This window comes from Electrophorus electricus, chromosome 10, assembly GCF_041902795.1.
Source record: "Electrophorus electricus isolate QZ-2024a chromosome 10, ASM4190279v1, whole genome shotgun sequence".
NCBI classification, from domain to species: Eukaryota; Metazoa; Chordata; class Actinopteri; order Gymnotiformes; family Gymnotidae; genus Electrophorus; species Electrophorus electricus.
In genome coordinates, this window is record NC_137506.1 from 25,431,896 (window position 1) to 25,456,406 (window position 24,511).

The 24,511-nt window shown below is 38.3% G+C and overlaps 1 protein-coding gene across 1 annotated transcript in view; it reads right to left on the reverse strand.

The window, feature by feature from the left end:
- Window positions 1-250: 250 nt before the first annotated feature.
- prkd1 (protein kinase D1) overlaps window positions 251-24,511 on the reverse strand; it is a 36,084-nt gene continuing 11,823 nt past the window's right edge. Inside the window, exons 2-19 of the mRNA XM_027000357.3 lie at window positions 22,385-22,523; window positions 15,407-15,538; window positions 14,823-14,983; window positions 14,413-14,436; window positions 11,850-12,057; window positions 10,292-10,369; window positions 9,643-9,841; window positions 9,151-9,274; window positions 8,700-8,777; window positions 8,163-8,448; window positions 7,484-7,536; window positions 6,635-6,707; window positions 6,415-6,521; window positions 6,104-6,265; window positions 5,760-5,858; window positions 4,713-4,980; window positions 2,347-2,432; window positions 251-1,349 (exon numbers count right to left, since the gene is read on the reverse strand). Of these exons, the coding sequence (XP_026856158.2) occupies window positions 1,131-1,349; window positions 2,347-2,432; window positions 4,713-4,980; window positions 5,760-5,858; window positions 6,104-6,265; window positions 6,415-6,521; window positions 6,635-6,707; window positions 7,484-7,536; window positions 8,163-8,448; window positions 8,700-8,777; window positions 9,151-9,274; window positions 9,643-9,841; window positions 10,292-10,369; window positions 11,850-12,057; window positions 14,413-14,436; window positions 14,823-14,983; window positions 15,407-15,538; window positions 22,385-22,523 (2,496 nt within the window). The 3' untranslated portion in view covers window positions 251-1,130. The remainder of the gene's footprint in view (window positions 1,350-2,346; window positions 2,433-4,712; window positions 4,981-5,759; window positions 5,859-6,103; window positions 6,266-6,414; window positions 6,522-6,634; window positions 6,708-7,483; window positions 7,537-8,162; window positions 8,449-8,699; window positions 8,778-9,150; window positions 9,275-9,642; window positions 9,842-10,291; window positions 10,370-11,849; window positions 12,058-14,412; window positions 14,437-14,822; window positions 14,984-15,406; window positions 15,539-22,384; window positions 22,524-24,511) is intronic.

Genomic DNA, 24,511 nt, shown 5'->3' on the forward strand with positions numbered 1-24,511 from the left:
ATTTTGCAAATTAATCACTCAACAGAACTGCTGAAAAATGTAGGCTATAGCGAAAATATGAAATATAGAAATAATAAATGAAATTCGTCAGCTTGAATAGGTCAGCCTTACTTGTGATTGACGTTAATGAACACTAAGTTTAAGGTTTCTGTATGTCTCGGGCAATATATATATATATATATATATATATATATATATATATATATAGGAAATCACATCAAGTAAGAAGTACATATTGAGCATCCTTGATTTTTCTTTTATTTATCTATTTATTTTTATTTAAATTGATTTTGAAGAAGGCAAGAGAAAAAGATCTCCACAGGCAGTGTTACTTTTCAGACTGGTTGACTTGCACAGAGCACAAATCCCAACCCTTCAAATGCACGCGCACACACACACACACACACACACACACACACACACACACACACACACACACACACACACACACACACACACACAGACACACACACACAAGCACACACAAACAAACAAACAAACAAACAAAATATACTCAATGCTCATATGAACCCACACAAAACTACAAAAGCTGCAAGCAGTTTCTGATTTTACATTTTGTCTAATAGTTCCACTAAGCCAACAGTCACCACAGCACTCTGGCAGTTCCAACTAATTTGTACTGCAGATTCACTTCTGATGGCTTTAGAAATATCTCTTATCCAACACAGATCTCATAAATTATGTTTTTAACTGAAATTACACAAATAATAATACTGCTCCTGCTACAGTTTTACTTACTGTATAGTGCCAAGTCATAGTAAAAATACACAGTTAACACATTTACTCTTATTTTTTCCTGAAAAAAAAAGTATTTTTGTTCTTGGGTAGTATTAAGTATTAGGTAGTATTTGTTCTTAATGTGCCTTGTTCAGTGTAGTAAGTTTGAACAAAATGTTTTAGGAAATGTGCACAGGAATGGTTGTGATTTTAACATAATGGAGTGGAGTTATGTCCTTTAGGCACTGGGTGAAATTACTCTAATGAAATAAATAACTTACAATAAAGGTGTTTTAAAATGGCAGTGAAAAGTAATTTTTGGACTCGTGATGTTCTGGGTGTATTATGTGTTATGACTGAAGTATTGTGCTCTTAAAGGGACAGGCAGCAACTCATAGCACACTGACTCTATCACTTAGTGTGCTCATTATGGCCTCTTCGGGCCCCACCTCTTCACTGACATCAGCATGTGGATTGACTAAGTAGGCGGGGTACTGCAGCCCATTTTGCTCTGCAAAATGCTCCCAACGCATGTCATCACTTTCGTGTGTGATGTATCGTTCCTTCATCTTGCACTCCAGATTACGCAGGTCCAACCACATCTGGTAGTCCTGTCAGAAAAAAAAACAAACAAGCAAAGCTTATTAGGTAAAATACATTTTTCATAGCTTGCTCCCAAAATTCCTTTTGCTGAGTTTTCAGTCGATTAAATATATTGATATGCTAAACACTGTAAGCACTGTCTATCCGGGAAAGTATGTAATTGAAAACCTTTTAAAATGTGCCTGTTCTCTTAAACCCATTCATTAACTACATCACAATGCTAATATTTTAGCAAATAATCTCATCAGGGGGTCTCCACCAGTTTGCCTCAGTACATTACAGTATATTTTTTATATGACAAGCATTTTTGGATTTGTCTGTGAAAACCATCTTGCTTATAATTTTGCCCAAGCCTGAAGGGCCTAAATGAAGCTTTGTGAAACATTGACAAAACTAATTATCTCCATGTAGGCAGCACAATAAGATGAATATGCACACACCAGATTCTATCATGTAGGTACACTTTGTAAGTGTTCAGTCTATAACCTATAATTATCAAGTTCTGCTTAGGAATTCTCTAGTCTAACCAGAGGACTACTGTGGTATAGATGTTAGAGTAGCAGACCACTCCCAACCCACCATTGACTCACAACCCACCACAGACCCAACTATAAAATTACCTTTAACTAATAGATTGGTTTGTGAGAGCAGAAAAATCCGTTTCACTTCAGAAGTGTGGAAACATGTTTATTGCATATTAAACATTTGAAATATTCGTTTGTTTTAAGAAGTTCAGAGTTGTCCTTTAATTTCACTAACACATATGTTGCAATCTAGGTATACTGATCATGAATATTTGTCAATTGGCCACATTACCAAACATTATATCCATGTCAGCAAACAAGAAAACGAGTTTTATCTCATAACAGTTACTGTCACCTTGATTAGCTCTGATTATAACAAATGGACAAAAAGTTGGAAGCTGTGGGAAGTTTTGGTTTTGCAAAACTCTTTTTTGCAGAGGTAATATGTAGTGGGTGTAAAGAAAGGGAAATGGTGACTGACCTGGAGCCAGGGATGACTGAGGGACTTGTCCACGCTGTAACGCTTCCTCATTTTGACTTGCAGGAGGTTATTAATGAGGTCAATTGCTGGAACAACAAAAGCAGGCTGTCAGCGGCTAGGGCCGTGGTGGGCCAGCTGAGGGATTTGGAGTTCCGAGGGGATAATGAGCAAAACCAACATCATGTTAACATTATTTCAGGGGTCACAGAGCTCTGAGAGTTGCCAAGAGTTCTTAAGCTCAAGATGCAACCCCTAAGCCCCACCCCTGACCCCAACCCTGGGGTGAGGGATTGGTGGGTGTTACTCACATGAATGGCCTGTGACAAAATGGACCATGCATTCAGTGCCATCTTTCTTCATGTTTCACCCTTACTACTGCTCTCCGTATCCTCCCCTTCCTCCCCCACACTTTTGCTTCTCTCACTCTCCTTCTCTCTCATCTGATGAGTTTTCTTTTGACAGAACACTGGCTAGAGTTGCCATCAGCTCAGTAAGTATATAACAGTTGGATATATTTTCAATAATTTTAAAGACATTCAAAACATCACTGACATGCTGAGTGTCCTTATGCTCTCAAACGTTTATTTTTATATTACAAAACAGGAAATATGCCATTATTAGAAATGTTTTTAAAATCACTTAAAATTTGAGCAAAACCAGTAGGAATTTGCAAATGATGCATGCTTTTTCTATAGGTTTGAAGCAAACATTTTCAAGGATTTGATTAAAGGCTGCTGAGTTTTATTACTTCAAACTGCAAACATAAAGTACATTATCTCCCACAACCTAAGAAACATCCAATTAGAAACAACTTAAGAAAATCCCTATTACAATGAAAATTATTTGACATGAACTATACTAAAGTATATAAATAAATAACTGGTATGTAATTAATTTTTGCTGTTTAAAAACAGCCTGCAAAAAGTAGGCATCTTAATTAAAGAAGGGAGCTAACATGTAATCACCCAAAATCCAGTTTATATAATCAATTAATTAACTTAATTAATTAATTTTAAAAAGTATCCTGACAAATCTTAGATTTATATATATTTTAAGACAAAGCTTACAAAGTCAATTAAAGTAGTTTGTCCTGAAACTCTTCATTCAGATCACTAGCATAGTAAAGCCAAATTCATATTGGATAGTTGATGCCTCGATACTTAAATGGTTCAAATAGCTGCCTAGGGTTGACTTCATTACCATTTCATTATTTAATCACCTGACCAGTTTAAATTTCTGTTTGCGTTAACCTGCTGTGATTTGCAGTTTCTTCATCTACTTGTATCTTTGCTTACTACACTGAGCAGTGTGCTTAAAATCTATTCAATAAGTATCTGATTAGAAATAGTGAGGTTGATTTGAGTGTTTACATTATTACTGAATTATTTATCATTACTGGGTGTTTACATTATTAGTACTCGGGTAGGTGAAATCACTTTTTCCTATAATAAAATAGTTCACATTGCTAGGAATGTTTTAATTGCATGCCAAAATACAAAATTTGTAAACCATCCCAGACTACAGTACCACAACCTTTTGGATTGATTAATCCAAGATGGTTGCTGTATTAATTAAAGAGCTAATTACTATGGCAGCAGCACAAGCATGTACTATACAATCATAAAGTGATTAAAGATATTAGATTATATAACAAGCACAACTATTTAACACTGAGGGGAACTGGTAATACTAATAGCAGATCTAACAGACAAGTGGTTTTGTATATTAATCTAACTGTTAGCTGTGTGCAGAAGTGGAACGCATTGTAAATGCGCTGTCTTGAAGTCAGTCCTCATGCTGCGAATCAAATGCATTTCCCTTCTGCGACAGCTATTGCTCAGGAATGTCATTTGAAATGTTTTTACTGAGAGGTGGGGGATGGACTTCAGTTCTCAGTCCAGCCCAGAATTTAGATAGTCGATGGTGAAATATTCAGTGGCAGGCTTCGGTCTGATCATTCTAATCTAAGTAATTATGCTGACCTCTAAATTTTTCTAATCACCTGACCAGTATGTAGGGGGTATGTAGGTGACCTACATTTCTGCACTGACCTACATGACCTACATTTACTTTCTTATTCAAGTGCCTGGCTAGTAACATGTTTACTGTTGTCCACTTAATGAAGAACTGAGCAGAATCCCTAGTTTGTTCTTTGCACATTCGATTGGTTTACCATTACAGCCTCATGTGAGTTTAGCATATGAGGTTACAATTACCTCCCTGTTTTTCTCTTTAACGAATAATGATACACCCTTTTGTATAAAATCTTTTAAATGCACTAATACACTTCGATAAGCACTTATTTGTGCATTGCCTCTAGACCACTTTTACTGACACATCAGACTCGGGCCTGCCTTGGTGCTTACCTTCTTGGGTCACCTTCTTCCATGGGTTGGGCGGATACATGAAGGCAGCATTCTGGATCTGGTCGTGGATGTCCTCATCCTCATTGAACGGGAAGGTACCGCTGAGGCTGACGTAGATAATGACTCCCACTGACCACATGTCAAGCGAGCGGTTGTAGCCCTTGTTCCTGAGCACCTCTGGGGCCAGATAGGCTGGCGTGCCCACCACAGAGCGCCTGAATGACTTCTCACCGATGATCCGAGCGAAGCCAAAATCACAAAGTTTCACCTGTGGAAGATTGGGTGAATGATCAGTGAGCATTAAGCGAGAGCCCCATTGCTGGAAGCAGACAATTCATTTACTTGACTGGGGCGCAACAAATAGCATCCATTATCCCCTGCCCCCCTCCACCCCAAACCTCCTTTTCCACAACAGACACCATAATGAGCAGTTGCCAGAAGCAGACTAAACTCGAATGAAATTATCACGCAGTTAAAAGCAGTTACAGTGGGCTCCCCCGCTGATCTCCCCTTCACTTTTAAAACATTTACTTTGCAGAGGGAAGAAATGGAATTTGAGGGCATGGCAGGCCAAAACCTGTTCAGATGACAGCTATTCTTGTTCTACTCCCTTTCCCCTTCTGGAAAATATTTGTGGTAAATAACGCAAATGTGATTTAGTTAGTATTCCTTGGAGACATTTGCTCATGCCCAAACACTGTGAGTCATCATTCTGCTTGAACGATTCCAGAACAAGCTTTAGATGGCTGAAACAATGGGGAGATAATTTAGCAGTCTTTCACTACAGAAATGTACATACACACACACACACACACACACACACACACACGCGCGCGTGCATGCACACATATACACATGCACACACATACAAACATACTACACACAAAAACACACTGTGCTGAGCACAGGAGAAACTGTAATTACCATCTCTTATTGTTATTCTTTTGCTTTTGGAAAAGCAGATTAATTCATGTTTATTTTACCATTTCTTCCTTTATACAGGCTTGGTTTTTAGCAGCCAATGTATTCCAGCAGTAGTCCACTCACCTGTGGGAAGGAGTCAGCAGATGCCAGCAGGACATTCTCAGGTTTCAGGTCACAATGTACAATGTTTTTGAAGTGAAGATGGCGAAGTGCAATGAGGATCTGACCAAATATAAGCCAAAATGTGCTTCAGCACAGAACATCACACATTACATTGGCGGTCATAAGATTAGATGTTAAAACCACAGAATATTGCAAAGTACAAGCAAAAGCCCATTGTCAAAGATATATACTTTAATATGAGAAAAGTGTTGATTTTCCTGTGACTGTTCACTTGCCACAGTGTATGTAGTCTGCCATGCCTAGGTCAAGCATGAATGACTGGTATGTGCAAGTGTGAGACCTACCTGTGTGACGAGGAACTTCGTGATACGTTCTGGCAGCCTCCCCTTCTCACTAGAAAGTATCATCTCAAGCATGTCACCATGGAGCTTCTCCATGACAACAAACACACGCTCTGGCGTCTCAAACATGCACTCTAGGTTCACGACTCCAGGGTGGTGAAGGTTCTGGAAATGACAGATGTAAATCTCACTAAATACTATAGACAGTACTGATATTCACCACATCTTATTGGTCTGTGTATTTCTACAGGCTCATTTGAAACTTAGAAAATTACAGCTCTGTAACTACAATCTGGAACCTTTGGATTGTTCACCTGAAGGATGGCAACTTCATTGCGTAGTTGGCTTTCTTGTTTGGTGGGAAAACGGAGTTTATCTATGATCTTGATGGCAACATCTCTGCCTGTTTTTCTGTGCTTGCCTGCAGACACAAAATACAATTTTCAGATGCATACTATATACAGATACATAATATAACTTTAAAAAGATTCAAAACCACTGGAAGCACAGTATCATTACGTATCATTTAATTACCCCCATAGACAATGCCAAATTGGCCAGATCCAAGAACTTCATCAGGGAAAATCTGATATATTGTGCTAATGTCCTGCAAAAGAAGAAAAAAGCAAAACATGACTGACAAATAAATATGTATAGACAAAGTTTGGAATTACTGCCTGCAATATTTTACTTCGTCTGATCTAGTCTGTGGATTTTGTGCTGTTACAGCTGCTGAATTAAGACCAGTCACACAGAGAGATATTATTGCATCCTGCTAGGGCTGTCAGAGAAGCTCGGGTAACTATGGCAATCCCATGGCCAAGCAGGTAATCACAAATAATCTCCAACAGAGCTACTGAGCATTTATATCACACAGAAACACAAGGCTACGGGTATGGGCAAGCACTGAATTTAACAGAACCACAGCTCAAAATGGCAAAAAAAAAAAAAAAAAAAAAAGCCTTAGCATTTTGGTTTTAAGACAATGCATTAAAGCAACAGTCCTAAAATATTTGTCATTTTGTTCTCCACAAATGACATTTTCTTGAAAGGACATATAACAATTACTGTTCAATTTTCCATAAACCGTAATTCTTTTCAAGTGAAGACATATGCTTTCTGGCTTTAAAACTGTACTCTGTGCTTTTTAAAACCAGCTTTTGTACAGCACAGATAGTCTAGGTCAGTTCTTAAATTCTTTTATTTATTTATTGTTAATCCTCAAAGGTCAAATATGATTGTTACCACATACATTAAAACAAGGTTACAATCAAAGGGGAAAGGAACCTTTGGTGCAGTACACAAGGACCAGGTTTGATTTCTTTGTTTTTAAATTATGTTGTTTACAAATTGTCGTGATTAATATGATAAATCCATATTTACCACATTCTCCTGAATCTGGCAGTTGGATACAGAGATGCTGATGGAGACATCTTCTGTTGGTGCAAGAAAAAAGTGATATTATAATTGTGCTTAGTTTCAACTGTGGAACCGCACATAATTTATCTGTTTTTGGCCATTGGCATCAACATGACTTGACACACTAAAAAACAACATGCAAACTGACTCTACAAATAAATCACTATATCAAGTCCTTTCCTTACTGAGCTGTGGAATACAAATGGGACTTTGTACAGTTGCTTCAAGTTCACAGTCCCTTGATTAGCAACAGATGAGCAGGTATTATATTAAAAATCCTGCATTCTTAGGTCAGCTCATATGGCTCACAGCCACCATTCTGATGTGCTGTGCTTTATTTGGATGCTGTGAGGGGTCTTAAAGATTCCAAGCAGTCTGATTGACACCATTACTTCTGGCCAGGTAAGTTTCTTATTATTTACCATCTCAATCTTGGCAAGTTTGCTTTTCGTATTATCTTGAAGGCTGTGTAATCAGGCTTTTTGTGTCAAATGTTAATAAGCTTAAACAGTTCCTGCAATATATTCCTGCAAGTTTAAGTGAGTGGGGAAAGTAAAGTATACATATATAAAACTATACATGCAATATATTATTAAATTATTAATATTATTAAAACCAAAGTGTTTTTGTGTCCAGGCCGTACTATGGTGGATGTGGCGGCCACTGTGTGCCAGGCCCTTGGAGATCACGGGCATAAGGGCATGCTGGATGGCCATTTCCCACATGTGCGCTACATCTTGGCCAACACCGCTGACCAGCATGCTGTTGCAGCGGCCTGAGGTGCAGTCGTCCAGGCGAGACAGGTTCTCCCCCACGTAGTACACCAGTGATGCAGTTGCAATCTCAAAGCAGTGTGTGTTGGCCCCTTCAGGAAGCAAGCTGAAAGTCTTAGCTGGTTCCAGAGACAGAATCTCAGATAAAGGAATTTCCTGCAGGACAGAAAGAGCCAGGGACCCAAAACGTGGGTCAGAACAGAAGAGAGGAACTATGGCGTGTCCTAAAGTCTACATGACTACTAGACAGTACTAGATTTAGAGGCAAGGATATGACTAATTTTTATGTAATAAATCTAATTAGTCATGCAATCCATCCATATAGATTAGATAATGTGGTTGGAAAGTAAAACAAGTAATTTAATATCTTATGTTTATGTGTTTGTTGACCGATTGATTGGACCTGCCTTATAGTACTTGCTTCCAGTATCATTTTGGAAGAGGGTGATGTACTTGCTGTCCAATCTCCAGTAATGCCTCTTTCGCTGGTTTAAAATAATAGGATGGTTGTCCATTATCACAGTGTTAGAATCATCTTCATGGGAAAATGCCATCTTTCACTCTTTCAAATAATCTCTCAACTCTGTGAAAGGAGGTTAATAGCATTCTTTTTGCACAAAAATATTTCATTTTATCTTAAAAAGCTCCCATATCAGCTTTTAACTTATAAAACTAAGAAGCACCTACTAAATAAATTTAAAAAAAAAAAAACTTCCATTAATACCCTAAAGTGCTTTAATTTAGCACCAGTAACTGGCTGAAACAGCATTTACTGGATGTTGGCATATTACTTTATATGTATGTGTATGGTAGAATGGGATAGATAGTGTGGAGCACACAGGGTGTCAGATCTCTCACCAGTGTATCCTTGCTGGTGAAGTGCACAAGCCAGCCCTCCTTCATGACATTGCTGCTCTTCCGCTTGGTGTGCCTCACCGACTGGACCACTCGCATAAGTGGGATGTTGTTGCTGGTGCACGGACTTCCAAATACATGAAGTCACACGAGATGCCACAATACCTCTGCATGCTTGTAGGTGAGCACAGGCATGCTCTTCCTGTCTAATCCTGAGATTCGTCAGTGGCCTTGTACATCGTTTTAATTGTACAATTATTTGATGACTTATTGTATTTTTAGGGCATTTAAGAGTTGTGAAGATGTGAAGCTCATAATTTTTGAATATCTTATCATTTATACTTATATATACTTATATATTTTATATATGTACAAGTCATTTTTACTTCCATCAATTTTGTATTACTTTTGCATTAAAGATTAATAAGAATAAAAAATTAATAATAATACTTTTTGGGCTAGTATTAGTGAATACTATGCTGTGACTGGGACTACCTGATGATTCTGTTGGATTCATCTGGGTCTGGATCATGAAAATCTGTGAGTTCACCATGGCCTGCTTCCAGCAGGGTGGCTGAGTCAGCCACCAAGGACTCCTCCATGTCATCAATGAGAGGACTGCTCCTCTCAGCATCATGGTCATCACAGCCCACCTCCATCACAACATCAGACTCAGCACCAGGGCTGAACAGGTCTTGGAGAGGAGAGGAGAAGAAAATAAAAGCAGAAGCACAGACAATAACATGTAATCACTTTAACATAATTAGAAATTATATGAGATGTGCCATAAAAATAACAGACTGCAAAACAATCCAAATTTTAAAATGAGGCAAAGCTATAAATTAGTATAGCACTGCAAATCCATACATGTTGCCATGCAATCTCTCTTCCAACACTGATCCTTTCCTCTATTATTTATAATAACCCCACCACCAAATATACCAAAAAAAAAGATTATGACCAGTGCACCCACATTAGTACAGATTTAATTGTTTGCTAGACTGTTTTATGCAAAGCCAAGGTTGTATATACCAAAGCAGCATTTTAAATGCTCAGCAGGATAAATATTATTGTTTTGGTGAAAAATGCAGTGCTGTTGATTGTGACATTAAGAAGCTGGTAGAGACTCCAAAGTTAGACTTGCCTCCATTTCTTGACACCTCTCCGAGACAGTTGTTTGCCACTTTGGGTGCACATCGTTTGTGGCAGTTGAATTTGCAATCTGAAACCGTGTTAGAGGGAAAAGGGAGATGAGAAAATGTGGCAAAGATAGATAGATATAGAGAAAGAGAGAGAGAGAGAGAGAGAGAAAGAGAGAAAAAGAGAGAGAGAGAGAGACCTGGCACTCTTGCTTGAGCGTGTGGTGTGCTACTGGCTGACAAGCTGAGACCTCGCACATTGCAGAAGCACATTAAAGCTGTTTCTATCAGCCATCAGCCAGCCCGCTACTGCCTGACACACTGCATACCTTTACCTATCATCACAGAAGCCCAGCTCCACTTCTGGCCTTGTGTGATATGCACACAAAAACCTCAACACTGTACAGCATTAATGTAATGCCCCATCCAGTGCATATATCAACTCAAAGCAAACCCATTTTATTGTCACATCGCACTTACATGGGAGTTAGGTGGGTGAAAAGCTTAAGTGCAAACTCCTTACATTCTGGCAATAATTAACAAATATTTATGTGAATAATTACAATAAATATTGCAATTACTCATTGTTACATAAAGGGTAACAATGAGGGATTTGGGATAGAATGTGGGCAATGTTGTCACGATTCCTCTCCTCTAGCATCGCGCTTCCCTTGGTATCCTGCCAGGTATCCTTGTGTTTTGTTCAGTTCCTGGTCTCCGTTTCTCTTCTCCTCCTTTTATTGTTATCACCTGTTCCTTGATGTCCTTTGTTAGGTTATGTATTTAAGCCCTATGTTACCTCCATCTTGTAATGGTCATTGCCCTTCACAACTGGTCATTTTTGGTCTAGTCTCTTGTTGATTCTTTTTGTTTCGTTGTTTCTCATACTGTTCGTTTTCTATCTCTTAAGAGTTATGTTATTCTGTCTTATTTAGTTCAAATTCTTATATGTTTTTAGCTCTGTTCCTAGCCTTCTCCTTTCCTACATCCTGTCCCAGTCTTTACTCATGTTTCAGTTACCTATTTTATCGTTACCATAGTTAGCTCCCAAGTATCCTGTATTAACTTAGCGCTTCCATATAGCCTATCTGTCATTCGCCTAGTCCATTCCGTCATCCTGTACTTAGCCTGGTTCTTCTGTTAGTCTTTTTATCATATCTAGTTCCCAGTTCCCTATTAATCTTATGTTCTTTGTCTGTTGTGTTCTCTCTAATTTTGGTCACCCTGTTCCTGATATCAGTTTTAGTTTTGCATTTATTTTCTTGACATACCTGTTCTTTGGTTTAGTATCTCATTTTTGTTTATATTTCTTATTTTGCATTCTCATTCAGTCTTTCGACCTTTGATGATTATTACCTGAGCATGAACTGGCTCATAATACGTCATGCATCTCAGTACTTGCATTCTGCCTCACTTTGTTACATACGCCATATTTCATACCACAGTCTTTTAAAGCAAATGCTTTACACTGGCAGTGAGTAATATACCTTAAAAGAGCAATTAAAGTTAGCAAATGGCCCCTTTGGCCCTGGCAAGTTTAAAATGGGAAGCAGGAGCTCTTACCTTTGCACTGCAGGCCCTGGCGGAAAAGACCCTTCAGGAGCTTCTTGCAGTGCTGGCAGACAGTGGGGCGCGTGTAGGAGTGGATGACAAATGTGTGTGGCACCTTGACTTTAGACAGCAGGATCTTGTCAAGCTCGATGGGACGCCCAATGTAGGACTGGGAGTTGGAGCGGCCCCTTCCCGTGAACATGTCTGCCTGGCTCTTCTGCTGAGCGGAAGCAACATGGAGGCTGAGGAGGACCGTGGGTCTCGGTGCACTAGCCCGAGCGCCTGCTGCCTGCTCTCAGCTACATGACATTCTGTTTCCATGACTGAGGTCAGTAAGTGCTGATAACTTGCTTTGCCCACAGATGCATTTGTTCAAATCCAGTGAACTTTTGCCATAGACACAAAATTGCCTGTGTTATTTAACACCACAGAGTACTTTGGAGTCTGGTCCTCTCCTAACCTAGAGGAGAGACCTACGCTCCAACTATTTTTCACTTAATACTGGTGATTTATTGGAGCATCTGTATTTGCTGCATAAAATGCAGATTTTTTTTTGAATGCTTCATTGATTTTAGACAGCTGTAACACACCTAGGGCACCTAGGGTCTTGTGAATATGAGCACATTCTTGAAGGAGCAAACAAGAATGTTTTGCTAGGAAAATGAGCTTGTGGGAGGCTGGCGCTACATTTGCATTCATTTCAGAACAACCCGTTTTCACATCAAGCTGCTTTTTAATGTGCTGCTGATTGGCAGACGTGCAGATGTCTTACCACCTGTTGAGAATAGACCTGACATCATGCAGGTGTGCCAAATCAACTGCTCACTGCACTCGGAGGAAAGCGAGCAGTCAATACACTCCTTCATCTTCATGATATATACTTGGCCAATGGTCTTAAGCAGCTTAATGGAGGAGGGCAGATGATCTTATGAACAATGTGTTCATTAGACTAATTCTTAAATTACCTTTATTAACCCCAACTTGAGAAATCTTCTTATCATATAAACCTCTTCCTACATACACCTGTGACATATACACATGAAAAACAACTGTGCACATTATAGTTTGTGTGCCATGCACAACTATTTCATAGCTTTCTGGCTGTAAGGGTGATGCAGAAGCCAGCCTCCACTATATATACACAGTGTTATGGAGGGGGTGGTTTGCATCATTTGTTTCATATTGCTCTGGCTGCTGCCAGTTCTGGTTTGTCTGACAGCTCCAGTTTATTCTGGTCCATGTTTTGCAAGGTGCCATAAATGCAGAGGGAAGGAATGCTCTAGAAAAAGAATGACCCAGGTATGCTCAACTAAACTTCTCTGTGGAGCAGTAATGTTGCTGAATTTTCTCACATTTAAATGTTGCACTTGTCTTAGATGCTAAGACTCTCCAATCTGAGGTACCTGCAAGTTGCATCTAAATTTAGTTTTTAGGTTCTGGAGAAGAGATGCCTGCACTATCTAATCTAAAGATAGTCACTACATCCTAACTCTGTCACAGTGGCAAACAGGGAAAATAGATATCTTTATAATAGTGTAACTGGTCTGTAGCCATATCACAAGTATAATACACTGTTATTAAATATGTTCTGGTGCTTTGCAGTCCCTGAAAAGATTCCAAAATTTTATACTGGTTTTCCTGTGTTTATGTTTAAAAATATCCTCAATTTATGAGTATGAGGATTTGTGGATTAGGAACCATTTCTGGCCTCAGTTTACTGCTACACTGAGTTGAATTTAACAAAGTCACTGAAGATTATCTTACCTTAATCTAGTCTATTCAAAAATAATTGTAACCATCTTACCAGTTGTTTTACCATCTGTTGCCTTCTTTTTGTAATTAATGTTTTTTAATTTATCCCTAAACAGGTTTTTTTGAGCTGAGGTCACATTTTCTTACAAATGCTACTACAGCCAACAGACCTGCAGCTGCATACGTGTTGCATTTATGTGCAGTAAGTTGATGTAGTGTAGTTTGATATAAAGTAATTTTTTGGGCAGTATCATCTGAGGCTTGGCCATGCCTCACCTGCTCCAGTCTGTCATCTGTGAGGTAAACTGGGCACAGTCAGCAGATGTTGGTTTTTGCAGTCAACAGTCGATTAACAGTTTCCTTTAAACAAACTTGAGTGTGTATCACAGCATTTCTGGTGTCAGGATAAAATGTCTCAACCTTTGGGAAAGAGGGATTTGAAGCTTGCCACATGATGACTGCAGCAAAAACTGTTTAAATACTTCAAAACGTCACAGGGAATGTTTATGTTGTTACTGCACCTTTTATGAAAGCTTTTTTGGAGTCTCATCTGATGTGTCATGTTTCTTGCAGTCTCAAATAGAATCATATTATATACCTCATATGATGGTACCTGACGCCTTTTACCACCTAGACATAGGTGAAGCAGCACACATGATAATACATATTTGAAGGTAGAACCGCAATTTTGAAATGACACATTTATCCTTAATATCGGCAATAGGTCGTATTAAAAATTATATGTACAATATAAAGTTTTTTTAGACAATAAGATAAGGTGAGGTAAGATGTAAGGTTTTTCCACTGGAAAGGCAATACTTACCTCAATGCTGGGACTGACAGGAGACTAGACAAAACAAAGAAAATAAGACAGGGAGAACACTGTTAACTTGGACATTCTGTGTAAATTAAATGCAGGCAACATGTACCAAAGTTTGGGTCTTTTTGGACATTCAACTAAATGCTAAATTGAGGAACACTTTAACTAGCTAGAGAAATATCCATTTCTATAGGTTCTTAAAGCAATATCCCAGCATTTGTCCATCTAATCTTAAATAACTGCCTTTCAGTATTAAGACAATGGATTTCCATATTTTAAGTCCTTTCAAGAAAACATTTGGAAATTATTTTCATTGATAATTGACCACTCTACAGATGTGGTAGATAAAGCCTGCTGAACAACTCTTGTCACATCTGGGGCAAAGGACTGGAATGCTAACAGTTGAGACTTACCAGTAAGGCTTCATCGGAGGTGGTGGGTGAGGGTTCAGCTGACACAGAGCGGGTATTAGTCAGGCCTGTAAGGGACACGTTGGACAGCCGCCGTTTCCGAATACCACTGCAGTTGTTTGGGATCTTAAAAGCACATCGCTTGTGATAGTTCAGCCCACATCCTTAATCCAAAATGTAATGAAAATAGAAGACAACATGCAGGTGATCCAGTTGTATTCATTTGTAATTTTTGTTACTCATCTGCTTATTTGTGTTTTTATTCATTTTTTCATTTTGTGTTCTACTTCATTGTAAGTGTTTTACTTCTGTTTTTGTATCTGTTTTTGTTGTGTTTTCTCATGTAGTAAGTATGCTGATTCTATGTACAGCACTTTGGTCAATGCAAATTGTTTAAAGAGTGCTTTATAAATAAACCTTACTTACTTGTGTTGTTCTTATGGTTTTATAAGGCATTATATAGGCTAATGTGAAATGGTCTCCTGAAGCATTCATTAACTTTTATGCTATGCTAGTGTTTCTTGGTGAAGTTTTCCTTACAAAGTCTTCTATAAAGTTTTTGTAGGTAGTTTCGTGAGCCCTCTTACCTTCACACTTGAGACCTTGCCGAACTAGCCCCCACAGCATCTCTCCACAGTGGTCACAAAATGCTGGCGCCCGATACGAGTGGACGAAGAGAGTGTGAGGTCGGATCTGGAAGTCCTCCACGGTGACTGAAGCTACAGGTTTTAAAAATAAAAAAGGATGAAAAAGGATGAGTATTTGTGCACAGTAATGAGAACGATACTTAATGAGAATCTTTCATACAAATGTGGACAGTTACATTATCTAATTGCTGAGAGTTTCATCATGTGTACCTAAAAGGCATGAGAACTTGGTCTTGTAAAAGTATAGGTTCATAATAAGCTGCGCAAGAACATTCTTTAGCCTATATCCTTATAAATTCACACAACCAAAGTCTCACTTAGTTGTTTGTTTTGCTATAAGAAACAGCTAAAGCCCAAAATTCCTCCTCCTCACCCTGCTGCCTATCACATCATTTGGACTTTCAACTTCACAAGGGAATTGAGCTCTCAAACTCGCTGCCGTTATGAATAAATATATTGTGCAACTGTGACAGGAAAAAGGCAAACAAATGGTGCAGAGGGAGATATTTTTATCTGATGGTGCCTGCTCTCACGGGGCTGTGTCTGGAGAGGGCATGCCTTCAGAGGTGCAGATGGACGAGAGTCCTGGCCAGAGCCAGGCTTTCAGAGGCCAGGCTGGCACTGCTGCTGCTGCCCGCCTCTCTCTGGCCCTCGCCTCCCTGCACAAGCAGAGCGCATGTCTGCCGGGCTTAATGGGTTGGCGATTAGTGCCGCCCCGTGAGGGGCCGATGGTCAGTCAAAAATTAATTAAGGCTTTTGCTTGGGCCGCCTGAACGCAGCCGAGTCTCAGAGAGGAGCCAATTTGAAGCTCTGTGGCATTGATTTTGTCTCTCTGAAGTGGTTTAGGCATTTAGCTTCCATTTTTAAACATACTGCTGAATTTCTGAAAGTTGTTCTTCATCAGATTATTGCTTTCTCAATTTCTTGATTGCTAAAAAAATTATTATAATCTAATACAACAAAAAAATCTAAACAAAACCAATAACAACTGTTCAAAAGTATTAAATAGTATTTCAAATCCACCAAAAAACAGCTTTATTGATGTTTGTAAATTGTGTTATGAAAGAGTGGCTTTTTGTGGGGATGGATGGAATGTTTTGATTGGCTCTTGTTTGGCTGCATGTTGGTGGGACCAATAGAGGCTGAGTGGAGAAACCAGCAGGAGGACTGCTTGCTTCAGCATGTGCCTATCGCCTCCTCTCCAACATGGCTTCCCCACAGCCCGCTCAAGTAGAATACATTCTGATTAGCCATTCTCTGGCTAAATTGCCTCAATTCATTCAAATTATTGTTTTGCCTTTTGTTTAAAGGGCAAGATATGTTTGCAAGTTTGAACTACCTGTAAACTGTCATTAAATGCTTCAGAGAAATGAGTGTGGCACGGAAAATGCACCCTGAGCTGACTTACAGTAAATACTCTGTGTGTGTGTGTGTGTGTGTGTGTGTGTGTGTGTGTGTGTGTGTGTGTGTGTTTGTGCAGGTGCGTGCGTGCGCGCGCGCGCGTGTGTGTGTGTGCATGTGCACCCACACACTTGCCCTCCTTTTTCAAAGTTCCTCATATTGCTTGTGGAAGTATAATACATACTAGTCTTGTTTATTTGGTTTGTAAGAAAATAAAGATAAAACAGGAAAAAAATGTTGCCATATTATATTGGCATGACAAGAAAGATGCATGATGGGTAGAGAAAAGCTGTATGCTCCCTCTAATGTGAGGGCTAATGGAGCAGTGACTCAACCAGTGGGAGCACTACCATTATGCTCTTTCTTCCTTCAAAAGGCATGGGGTCACTCCCAGCTCTTTCTTTCTTTCTTCACCAATGATTGCAATTATGTCGATCTAGATGTACAGTAGGTCGGCAGGACACTTTGGGAACCTGCACTGAATGCATTATGTCTGATTCAATTTAAGTCGTTTTAGAGTTTTCTAAGTTTAAACTGATAGAACGAAAAATCACATTTCGGGCTATTTGTGAGTGGAGAACTAGTATTTTCATAGCATGCTGGCTGTACTAATCACTCTGAGAGATGCAATCAGGGTCATTCCGCACAGGGAGCTGACATATTGATGAGCTCACTGGAGAAAAAAAAAAGTCCCTTTCAGTTCATCTTTAGGCTGAAGGGAACAGAAATGTGAATTAAGCTGTTTTTTTCCCAATGATTTTTAAAAATTAATTACAATTTAATAAAGTAGTTTACAAAAAAAAATGTTTGAGTCAAAAAGCAAATTTCTGCTCACAAGATGCAAACTATATTGCAATAGGCAACAACGTATTTCATTTAAACACAGACCTAAAAAATATCTGAAGTGGTTTATGCTATAGTGATTCATTAAAACTTTAAATTCTTTCTATACGTTATAAAATGTATTCACAAAGTTATTCATAATAGTGCTTGACATAAGGCCCCATAAATGTATATAAATTATTATAATTACATACAGAAGTGTTGACATCAACAATATCAGTTTGTTACTCACTATTCCAAATGAAACTTGATTCATAAATGCACCTAACACCACAAAAATGACATCTTTATGAATACGCTTGAAATGCAATATGGGCATTGGATTCATAGAAACTTTACTTAGTTCTGGAAAATTGTAATCTAAAAAATATTTTAACTGAACTATATTTAAGCAACAGAGAAACAACTTATGCTTTGAATACAATATTCTCAGTTGCAAGGTAAAACCCAAAAAAGCATACAAAGGTTTCAAATCAAGTCATGCTCATTTGAAACAAAGCAGCATCACATATCCGTGGCTTTTCCCCATTTATTTATTTTTTAATTTAACCTTTATTTATCCAGGAGGTTCCTTGAGATTAAAAACTATTTTTTCAGGGACACCTGGCTAAGATAGCCCACAATTTCCAATTACAAGAATTTTAAAATCAACCAAAAACCAGACTTAAGATAATTTAGGTAAATCACATTCAAAACAAAGAACAATAGTCACTGAATACAAAACATAAAATCCATCTTATGAATAGCAATTGCACTCTTCAGTTATAGTTTTTAAAAGAGCCTTAAACTCAGAGAGACAAAATCATTAAGATGCAATATGTTCTGAAGGTTATTCCAAGACAACTGCATAATTTTGAACTAATCTTGGGTACTTTTTAGAGCAGACTTCTAGAAAAGTGATCACAGCGACTGTTGATACATGATAGAAAGGTTTGCCTGGCTTTGTAAATAAAAATATATTAGTGCTGCTGTCTCCTTCATGATGTGTTTGAGACTATCAATTAGATATAAAACACAGGGAAATGTCATACACAGGCTCCATGCAGCAAATTGCAAAGGAGTCACCATAGTCTAAAACAGAATTTAACTTGTACAAGTGTTTTACAAACTGCTAAATTCAGGCAGGTCCTATTACAATAATAAAAACCCAACCTTACAAGAATAAAAGCCCAAACTTTTCAAACCACATCCATTTCCCTATAGTTCCCTGTATCTTTCCTCAGCTCGAACAGAGCAGTTACCAAAGCATTTCACTGTGAGTTAAACCATGTATGACTATGTACCTGACAAATAAAACTTTGAACTTTGAACGTGAATTTGAATTCTAACCTTAACTTTCTTACTAGATTTGCAATATGTATTCTAAATGAGTGCCTGTCATCCAAGCAAATATCCAAGTACGTGTAGGACAACACTCTTTCATCTCCTTCTAAGGTATGAATTCCAATACCAAGAATAATCTGGAAACAAGCTCTGGAAAAGATCATAAATTTGGTTTTCTTAGCATTAAGAAAAAACTTCAGACCATACATTAAAGCCTGTAGCTGTTGAATGGCAATCCAGAGCTCATTCCTATCTTGACTCAGAGAGTATGCTATTGTGTAGGCTATTGTATCATTGTGTCACATTTACTGTAAACATGTCCTTTCCAGTATTTTTTATAAAGGTAATTCATAAACCACTCTAAAGCACTGTCACCTACACCAAAATCAGTAAGTCTATCCATTAGCAACTCATGTTTGACAGAAAGAAATGACTTGGACAAATTAACAAAAAGGGCAACACATGCTGCTTTATGTCCAAGGCACTGATAATATAATTTGTTACCAACAAAGCCACTGGTATGGTACTACAATCTGATGTAAAGCCAGACCAAGTTTCCCTTAAAATATTATCATCAGGAAGAATTGTTTCAATTGAAAGTTTACTTGACATTGTAAAATCTTGGCAAGGATAGAAAGTTTGTATATAGGAAGGTATTTTTTATCAGAGGTCCATACCCCAGGGGAGAACATAAGCTGTTTTCCAAATTATAGGCATGGTATTTAGTCTGGAGGTTCTGATTAAAATATGAGCTATAGGCTCAGAAATAAAAGCTACATGCACTAAGAATCAGGGTTTTTGTGTCTAGTCAACTTTTTTAGATCAATGGCTTTCAAACTTTATGAATCTCCTTATTGGAAATATGACTAAAAACAAAGGGCTTCTTAAATAAGTCAATTCAAAATCAACATGTCACAAAATTAAAGTTAAAACTCTGATACCCTACTGCATAAGACTTAAATATAAACAAAACTGCTCATGTAAATCCTTCACAATATTGTCTTTACTTGCAGTTGGACGATTTCAGTTGAACTGACTAAAATGCATTTAGGGAGACTTGAGGTACAACTGGGATATCACAATGATTTTAATTGTTCCAGAACATAGTAGAATTGTTCAAATTATCTGAAATAGATTTTAAGTAATAAGTAATAATTTAAGTGATATTCAGATTAGAATTTGCACTGGAATTAGTAGATCTTGCCTTGACCCAGTAAGTGTTTCTTTCTTTGATCAAATTAGAAAGTACTTCTGTAAACAAGGTATTGCACGTCCCTGAAATCCTACATTTCTTTAAGGGAACATGCTTATTGCAAATCAACAAGAATTAATTATAAAAAATATTCCCAGGTACACTCTTTGCCAGGCCCATTCCCAGGCACACTCCCTAGGATTAGACTGACTCTGTCACAAATAAGAGTAAATTCAGAAAAGAAGCCTTCTCTTCACTCTCTGATGTTTTACATACTCTTAATTTACTTTAACTCAATTTATTAATGCTCTTACTATGGCTTCTTTTATGGCCAACAGTGATTTGTATCAGTCACCAAAAGTAAAGTGAATATCTTTGGCTATTAACATCTCTGGCTATTAATATTAAATTGTACCAATCTAAGACCAGATCTACTTTTGACATTTCCAGCCATAGATAAATTTTGGATAGGGCCTGGGTTTGGCTGCACACTCCCAGATAATAACGTCAGCAACAAAATAACACTTTTAATTTCCCAATATGTACGCTGATGTTATAATTGTTGTCTCTGGCAATAGAGTGCAAAGAGTCTTTCTAATACTTTGAGAATTTACTACTTTTTTACATAGTGAGAACATCATTCAAAGCTTTCAGAGATTGCAGGAATAAAGTGCTGACTTGTGTTTGTGAAATATAAAGCTTTTGCTGATGCATGGCATGAATGTCTTCATGATAAATACATGAGTATCTGATTATAGGAGCTCATGAAGCTTAAGGAGTTATATGATGAATATCCACTCTCACAATTTGGTCCTAAAAGATCTGTGAATGTCAGGAAAGTTATGAGGGGGCATTGTTTTCCCCATGGCTATGTGACATGGCAATCAATTGGACACATGACAGTGGTATGGTACAGTAGGGTGCTTATCTGGGCCGGCTCTCATCTTATTAAATATAGGTAAGTCTCAGGAGGCATATGTAACTGGACATGACAATTAGATAAAGGAGCAAAATTAAATACAGCATGTTAGTTTGTGTGCACCTCTGGATTTTGAGGGAAAATTTGCATTTCTACATCTACATGGAAAAAAAAAGATACAATATATTTCTACCACAATAAAATTAATTAAAAGTAACAGAAAGGAAGCCTAGTGTATTTAGGATTGTTCATTTCAGCACTAGATAACGGGAACACCAGGAACCTTTGAGTTCAACAGAATCCAAATTCTGTGTTGCTTGTTCATGGAATTATACTTTCAGAGAAAAGTGATGAAAGAATCATTATAAATTATTCTGGATGACTTAGTCTCGAGCAGGAGTCATAATTAATAACCATTGATCTAACATTGTGGCAGCCAGGAGGTTATATTGTCTTATTTTACCACACAATCCATTGCCACTTGTGCTACTGAGGAGTGTCACTCAAGGCTCCCACAGGCTTATCTTTGCAACTGTGTGCATCTGGGCATGTTAATCACCTGATCCCCTCCCCAACAATTACACACACACACACACACACACACACACACAAAGAAGCCAGAACAGGCAGGGGAAGGGGGGAGATGGCAGAAGTGTCAGTCCCTCTTTATCTCCTCAGAACAGACTCCACTCAGTTACCTGTCATGCCACAGTGGAGAGGAGGAGCAGGTATGGAGGGAAGGAGGCCTGCCAAGCGTTTGTAGAAACACTTTAGCAGTGTCAAATGCGATACCTCCACCACTTCCTCCTCCAGGGAGAAACAGCTCCGGCTTTCGCACCGGGTGCAGGAGCCAAACTTGGATGCACGTCAAGTTTCCCACACACCAAAAAAAAGGGGGGAGGATAGAAATCAGCCAAAACTGGTGCAGTGTTGCTGTGCGATGCCATGATGACATGTGACCTGCAGAACAGAGTCATGGTGTGTTTTATGGTTTTTATGAGGTCTGCTCCATCTGTTTATAAATTAATCAACTGCTCTCTGAGATGTAGCTTAATTGTCCATTGGAGCTTTCATATTCCCAGCATTGGTAAAATCCACAGGTTAAAAAAGTCCTCTGCTCCTTCCTTGATTTGTAGAATAGAATTTGTAGAATAGTAAATAAGTTAAAACATGATTGAACAACTAAAATGAAAAGGTTTTATGAGGAAATTCAGTTCAAGAAGCTTTGTTTAGATCTTACCTGAGAGCACCACCTCCACGAGGTCTCCTTCCATGATTTCTGAGGCACACCTCACCAGCTGCAAGATGTTATCGGAGGTCGGGTCATGGCGGAACAGTAGGATCTTGTCATACATTCCATAGAACCCACACTCGGGGAACTTAAACAAAAGAAGTAAAACAAAACAAAAGAAACATTAAGAATATCATAAACAATGTTTAGCTTCTCTGTCAGTAGATAGTGTGGTAATAGCTTTTTACACTGTTCTCTCAGTTTGAAAGTACCATATTTACTGTTGTAGAGAGTATTCCATCTACATTGTATAACTAACTTTTAGTAAAAGTTGGGATTAGAACTTGATTAAAGCTTAAGATGAATGACAGAAGCCTTACTTATATTTCCAACACTCCAATGTTGTGCCCATTTGTGCCATTAGACACATTAGACAAATATTGCAAAAAAAAAAGCTGATGCTTGTAATGATCACTCCATTCTGTCAGAATATACAAAGAAACAGCAGGAATTCAATATCCAAACATGCATTCCTGAAGGGACTTCCAGATCTGTTCAATGCTTCAGCAAACCCATCCACACACGTACAGCTCCAAGCCTTTTTTATTTATATGTATTTGAGATTTTTTGTCTTGTTTTTGTTTTTTTGTTTTTTCCCTCCACACTTCCTAAACAGTTTCACAAATAACATTCTCACAATCAATTCAATGTCAAAGAAGAGAGCAACATATTGACCGACCCATGTAGGCCGCTGGGGAAATCGCCTGCTAGTCTCATTCTCTATTGATCGCCCCTGAGCTGAGTTACACGCGGAGCGTGGATTCATACCAGCACCATTCAGCAGGGCCACTCATACAGGGGCTATTATTGGCCCTATTTAGAGACTGCAAACTGAGGAAACTTATATTTGCAAAATAATTTTTTAAAATAAACAGTCATTTATGCACCATGCAGCACTGAATACTTGGAATCCCCAGTTAAAATAAAATAAATAATAACTAAAAGAAGACTTGACATTATTGTTAGTGCTGCAGAGAATGCATAACTTTATTGCAATGGTTTGTTCAAAGTCATTTTCTACTGAGATCTGTTCAGATATGGGAGTTGTACAATGATCACATGTCATATCAAAATCTGCAATTCAGAATAAGGATTAATTTCATAATGTAAACAATGTTCCTATGCCTGTCTTTCATCCTTGAACTATGATTAAGTTCTCCTTGGGGTTTATATTTGTGTGGTTCTCAAAATTAATACACAGCCACTTTTTACTAACAAAATTAGAGCTGCAGACAGAATTCTTAAAAAGAATCCTCTTATCTGAGGACACACAGCTTTAAAGTGAACAATTTCACAGAATCCAAATTTAAAATGAAAGGAAGTGAAGATCAATCATTAGCATATATTTGTCACTTTATTTGCCAAGCCTCCAATGAATAGCATGCAGAGCAGTCTGCAATATTCGATTTACTTTTTTAATTTAAACTTTAATACGTACTTAATATGTATTCACTGCTAGCAATGTCTGAGTTTACAAATTTTCAGCGTACAGTCATCAACAACTAAAATATTCAAACAGTGTTGAAACTATTTCTTGATGGCAGGGCCAACAGAATCCATGTGTAATTCTGCTGGCCCGAGTGCCGGGGCAGGATGCACAGACGTCCTCGTTCATGTGCAACATTTATTAACATGAAACACACACTACACGACAGGCACTCACAAACGTTGACAGTGAACATGATTACACGGTTTTACATTTAACAAAGCACATACTAACAAAGGTGATCACACAAACACAGACGTTACGGTTATCGCAAATAGTTGCACTGACGGATGTTGACGTTAAACGACTTACGTAGCGACAATGACCAACAAAGGAAATTCTCACGGACATGGGTTTAAATAGACACGGCAACACTTGACAAAGCCTGTGCACACGTGGGCAATTCCAGGGGGGTGTGGTTACTAAGCAGACAAACGATACACCTGCGGATTCCCCGCACGCGGCCAACCGTACCACGTGACTTATGGGGACGGAGCAGTCCGTGACACCATGGTGTTACTGCAACTACTAGGTAGACACGACCAAAACATTTGATATGTCCCAGCCAACGTAAGCATATCATCAGCTAT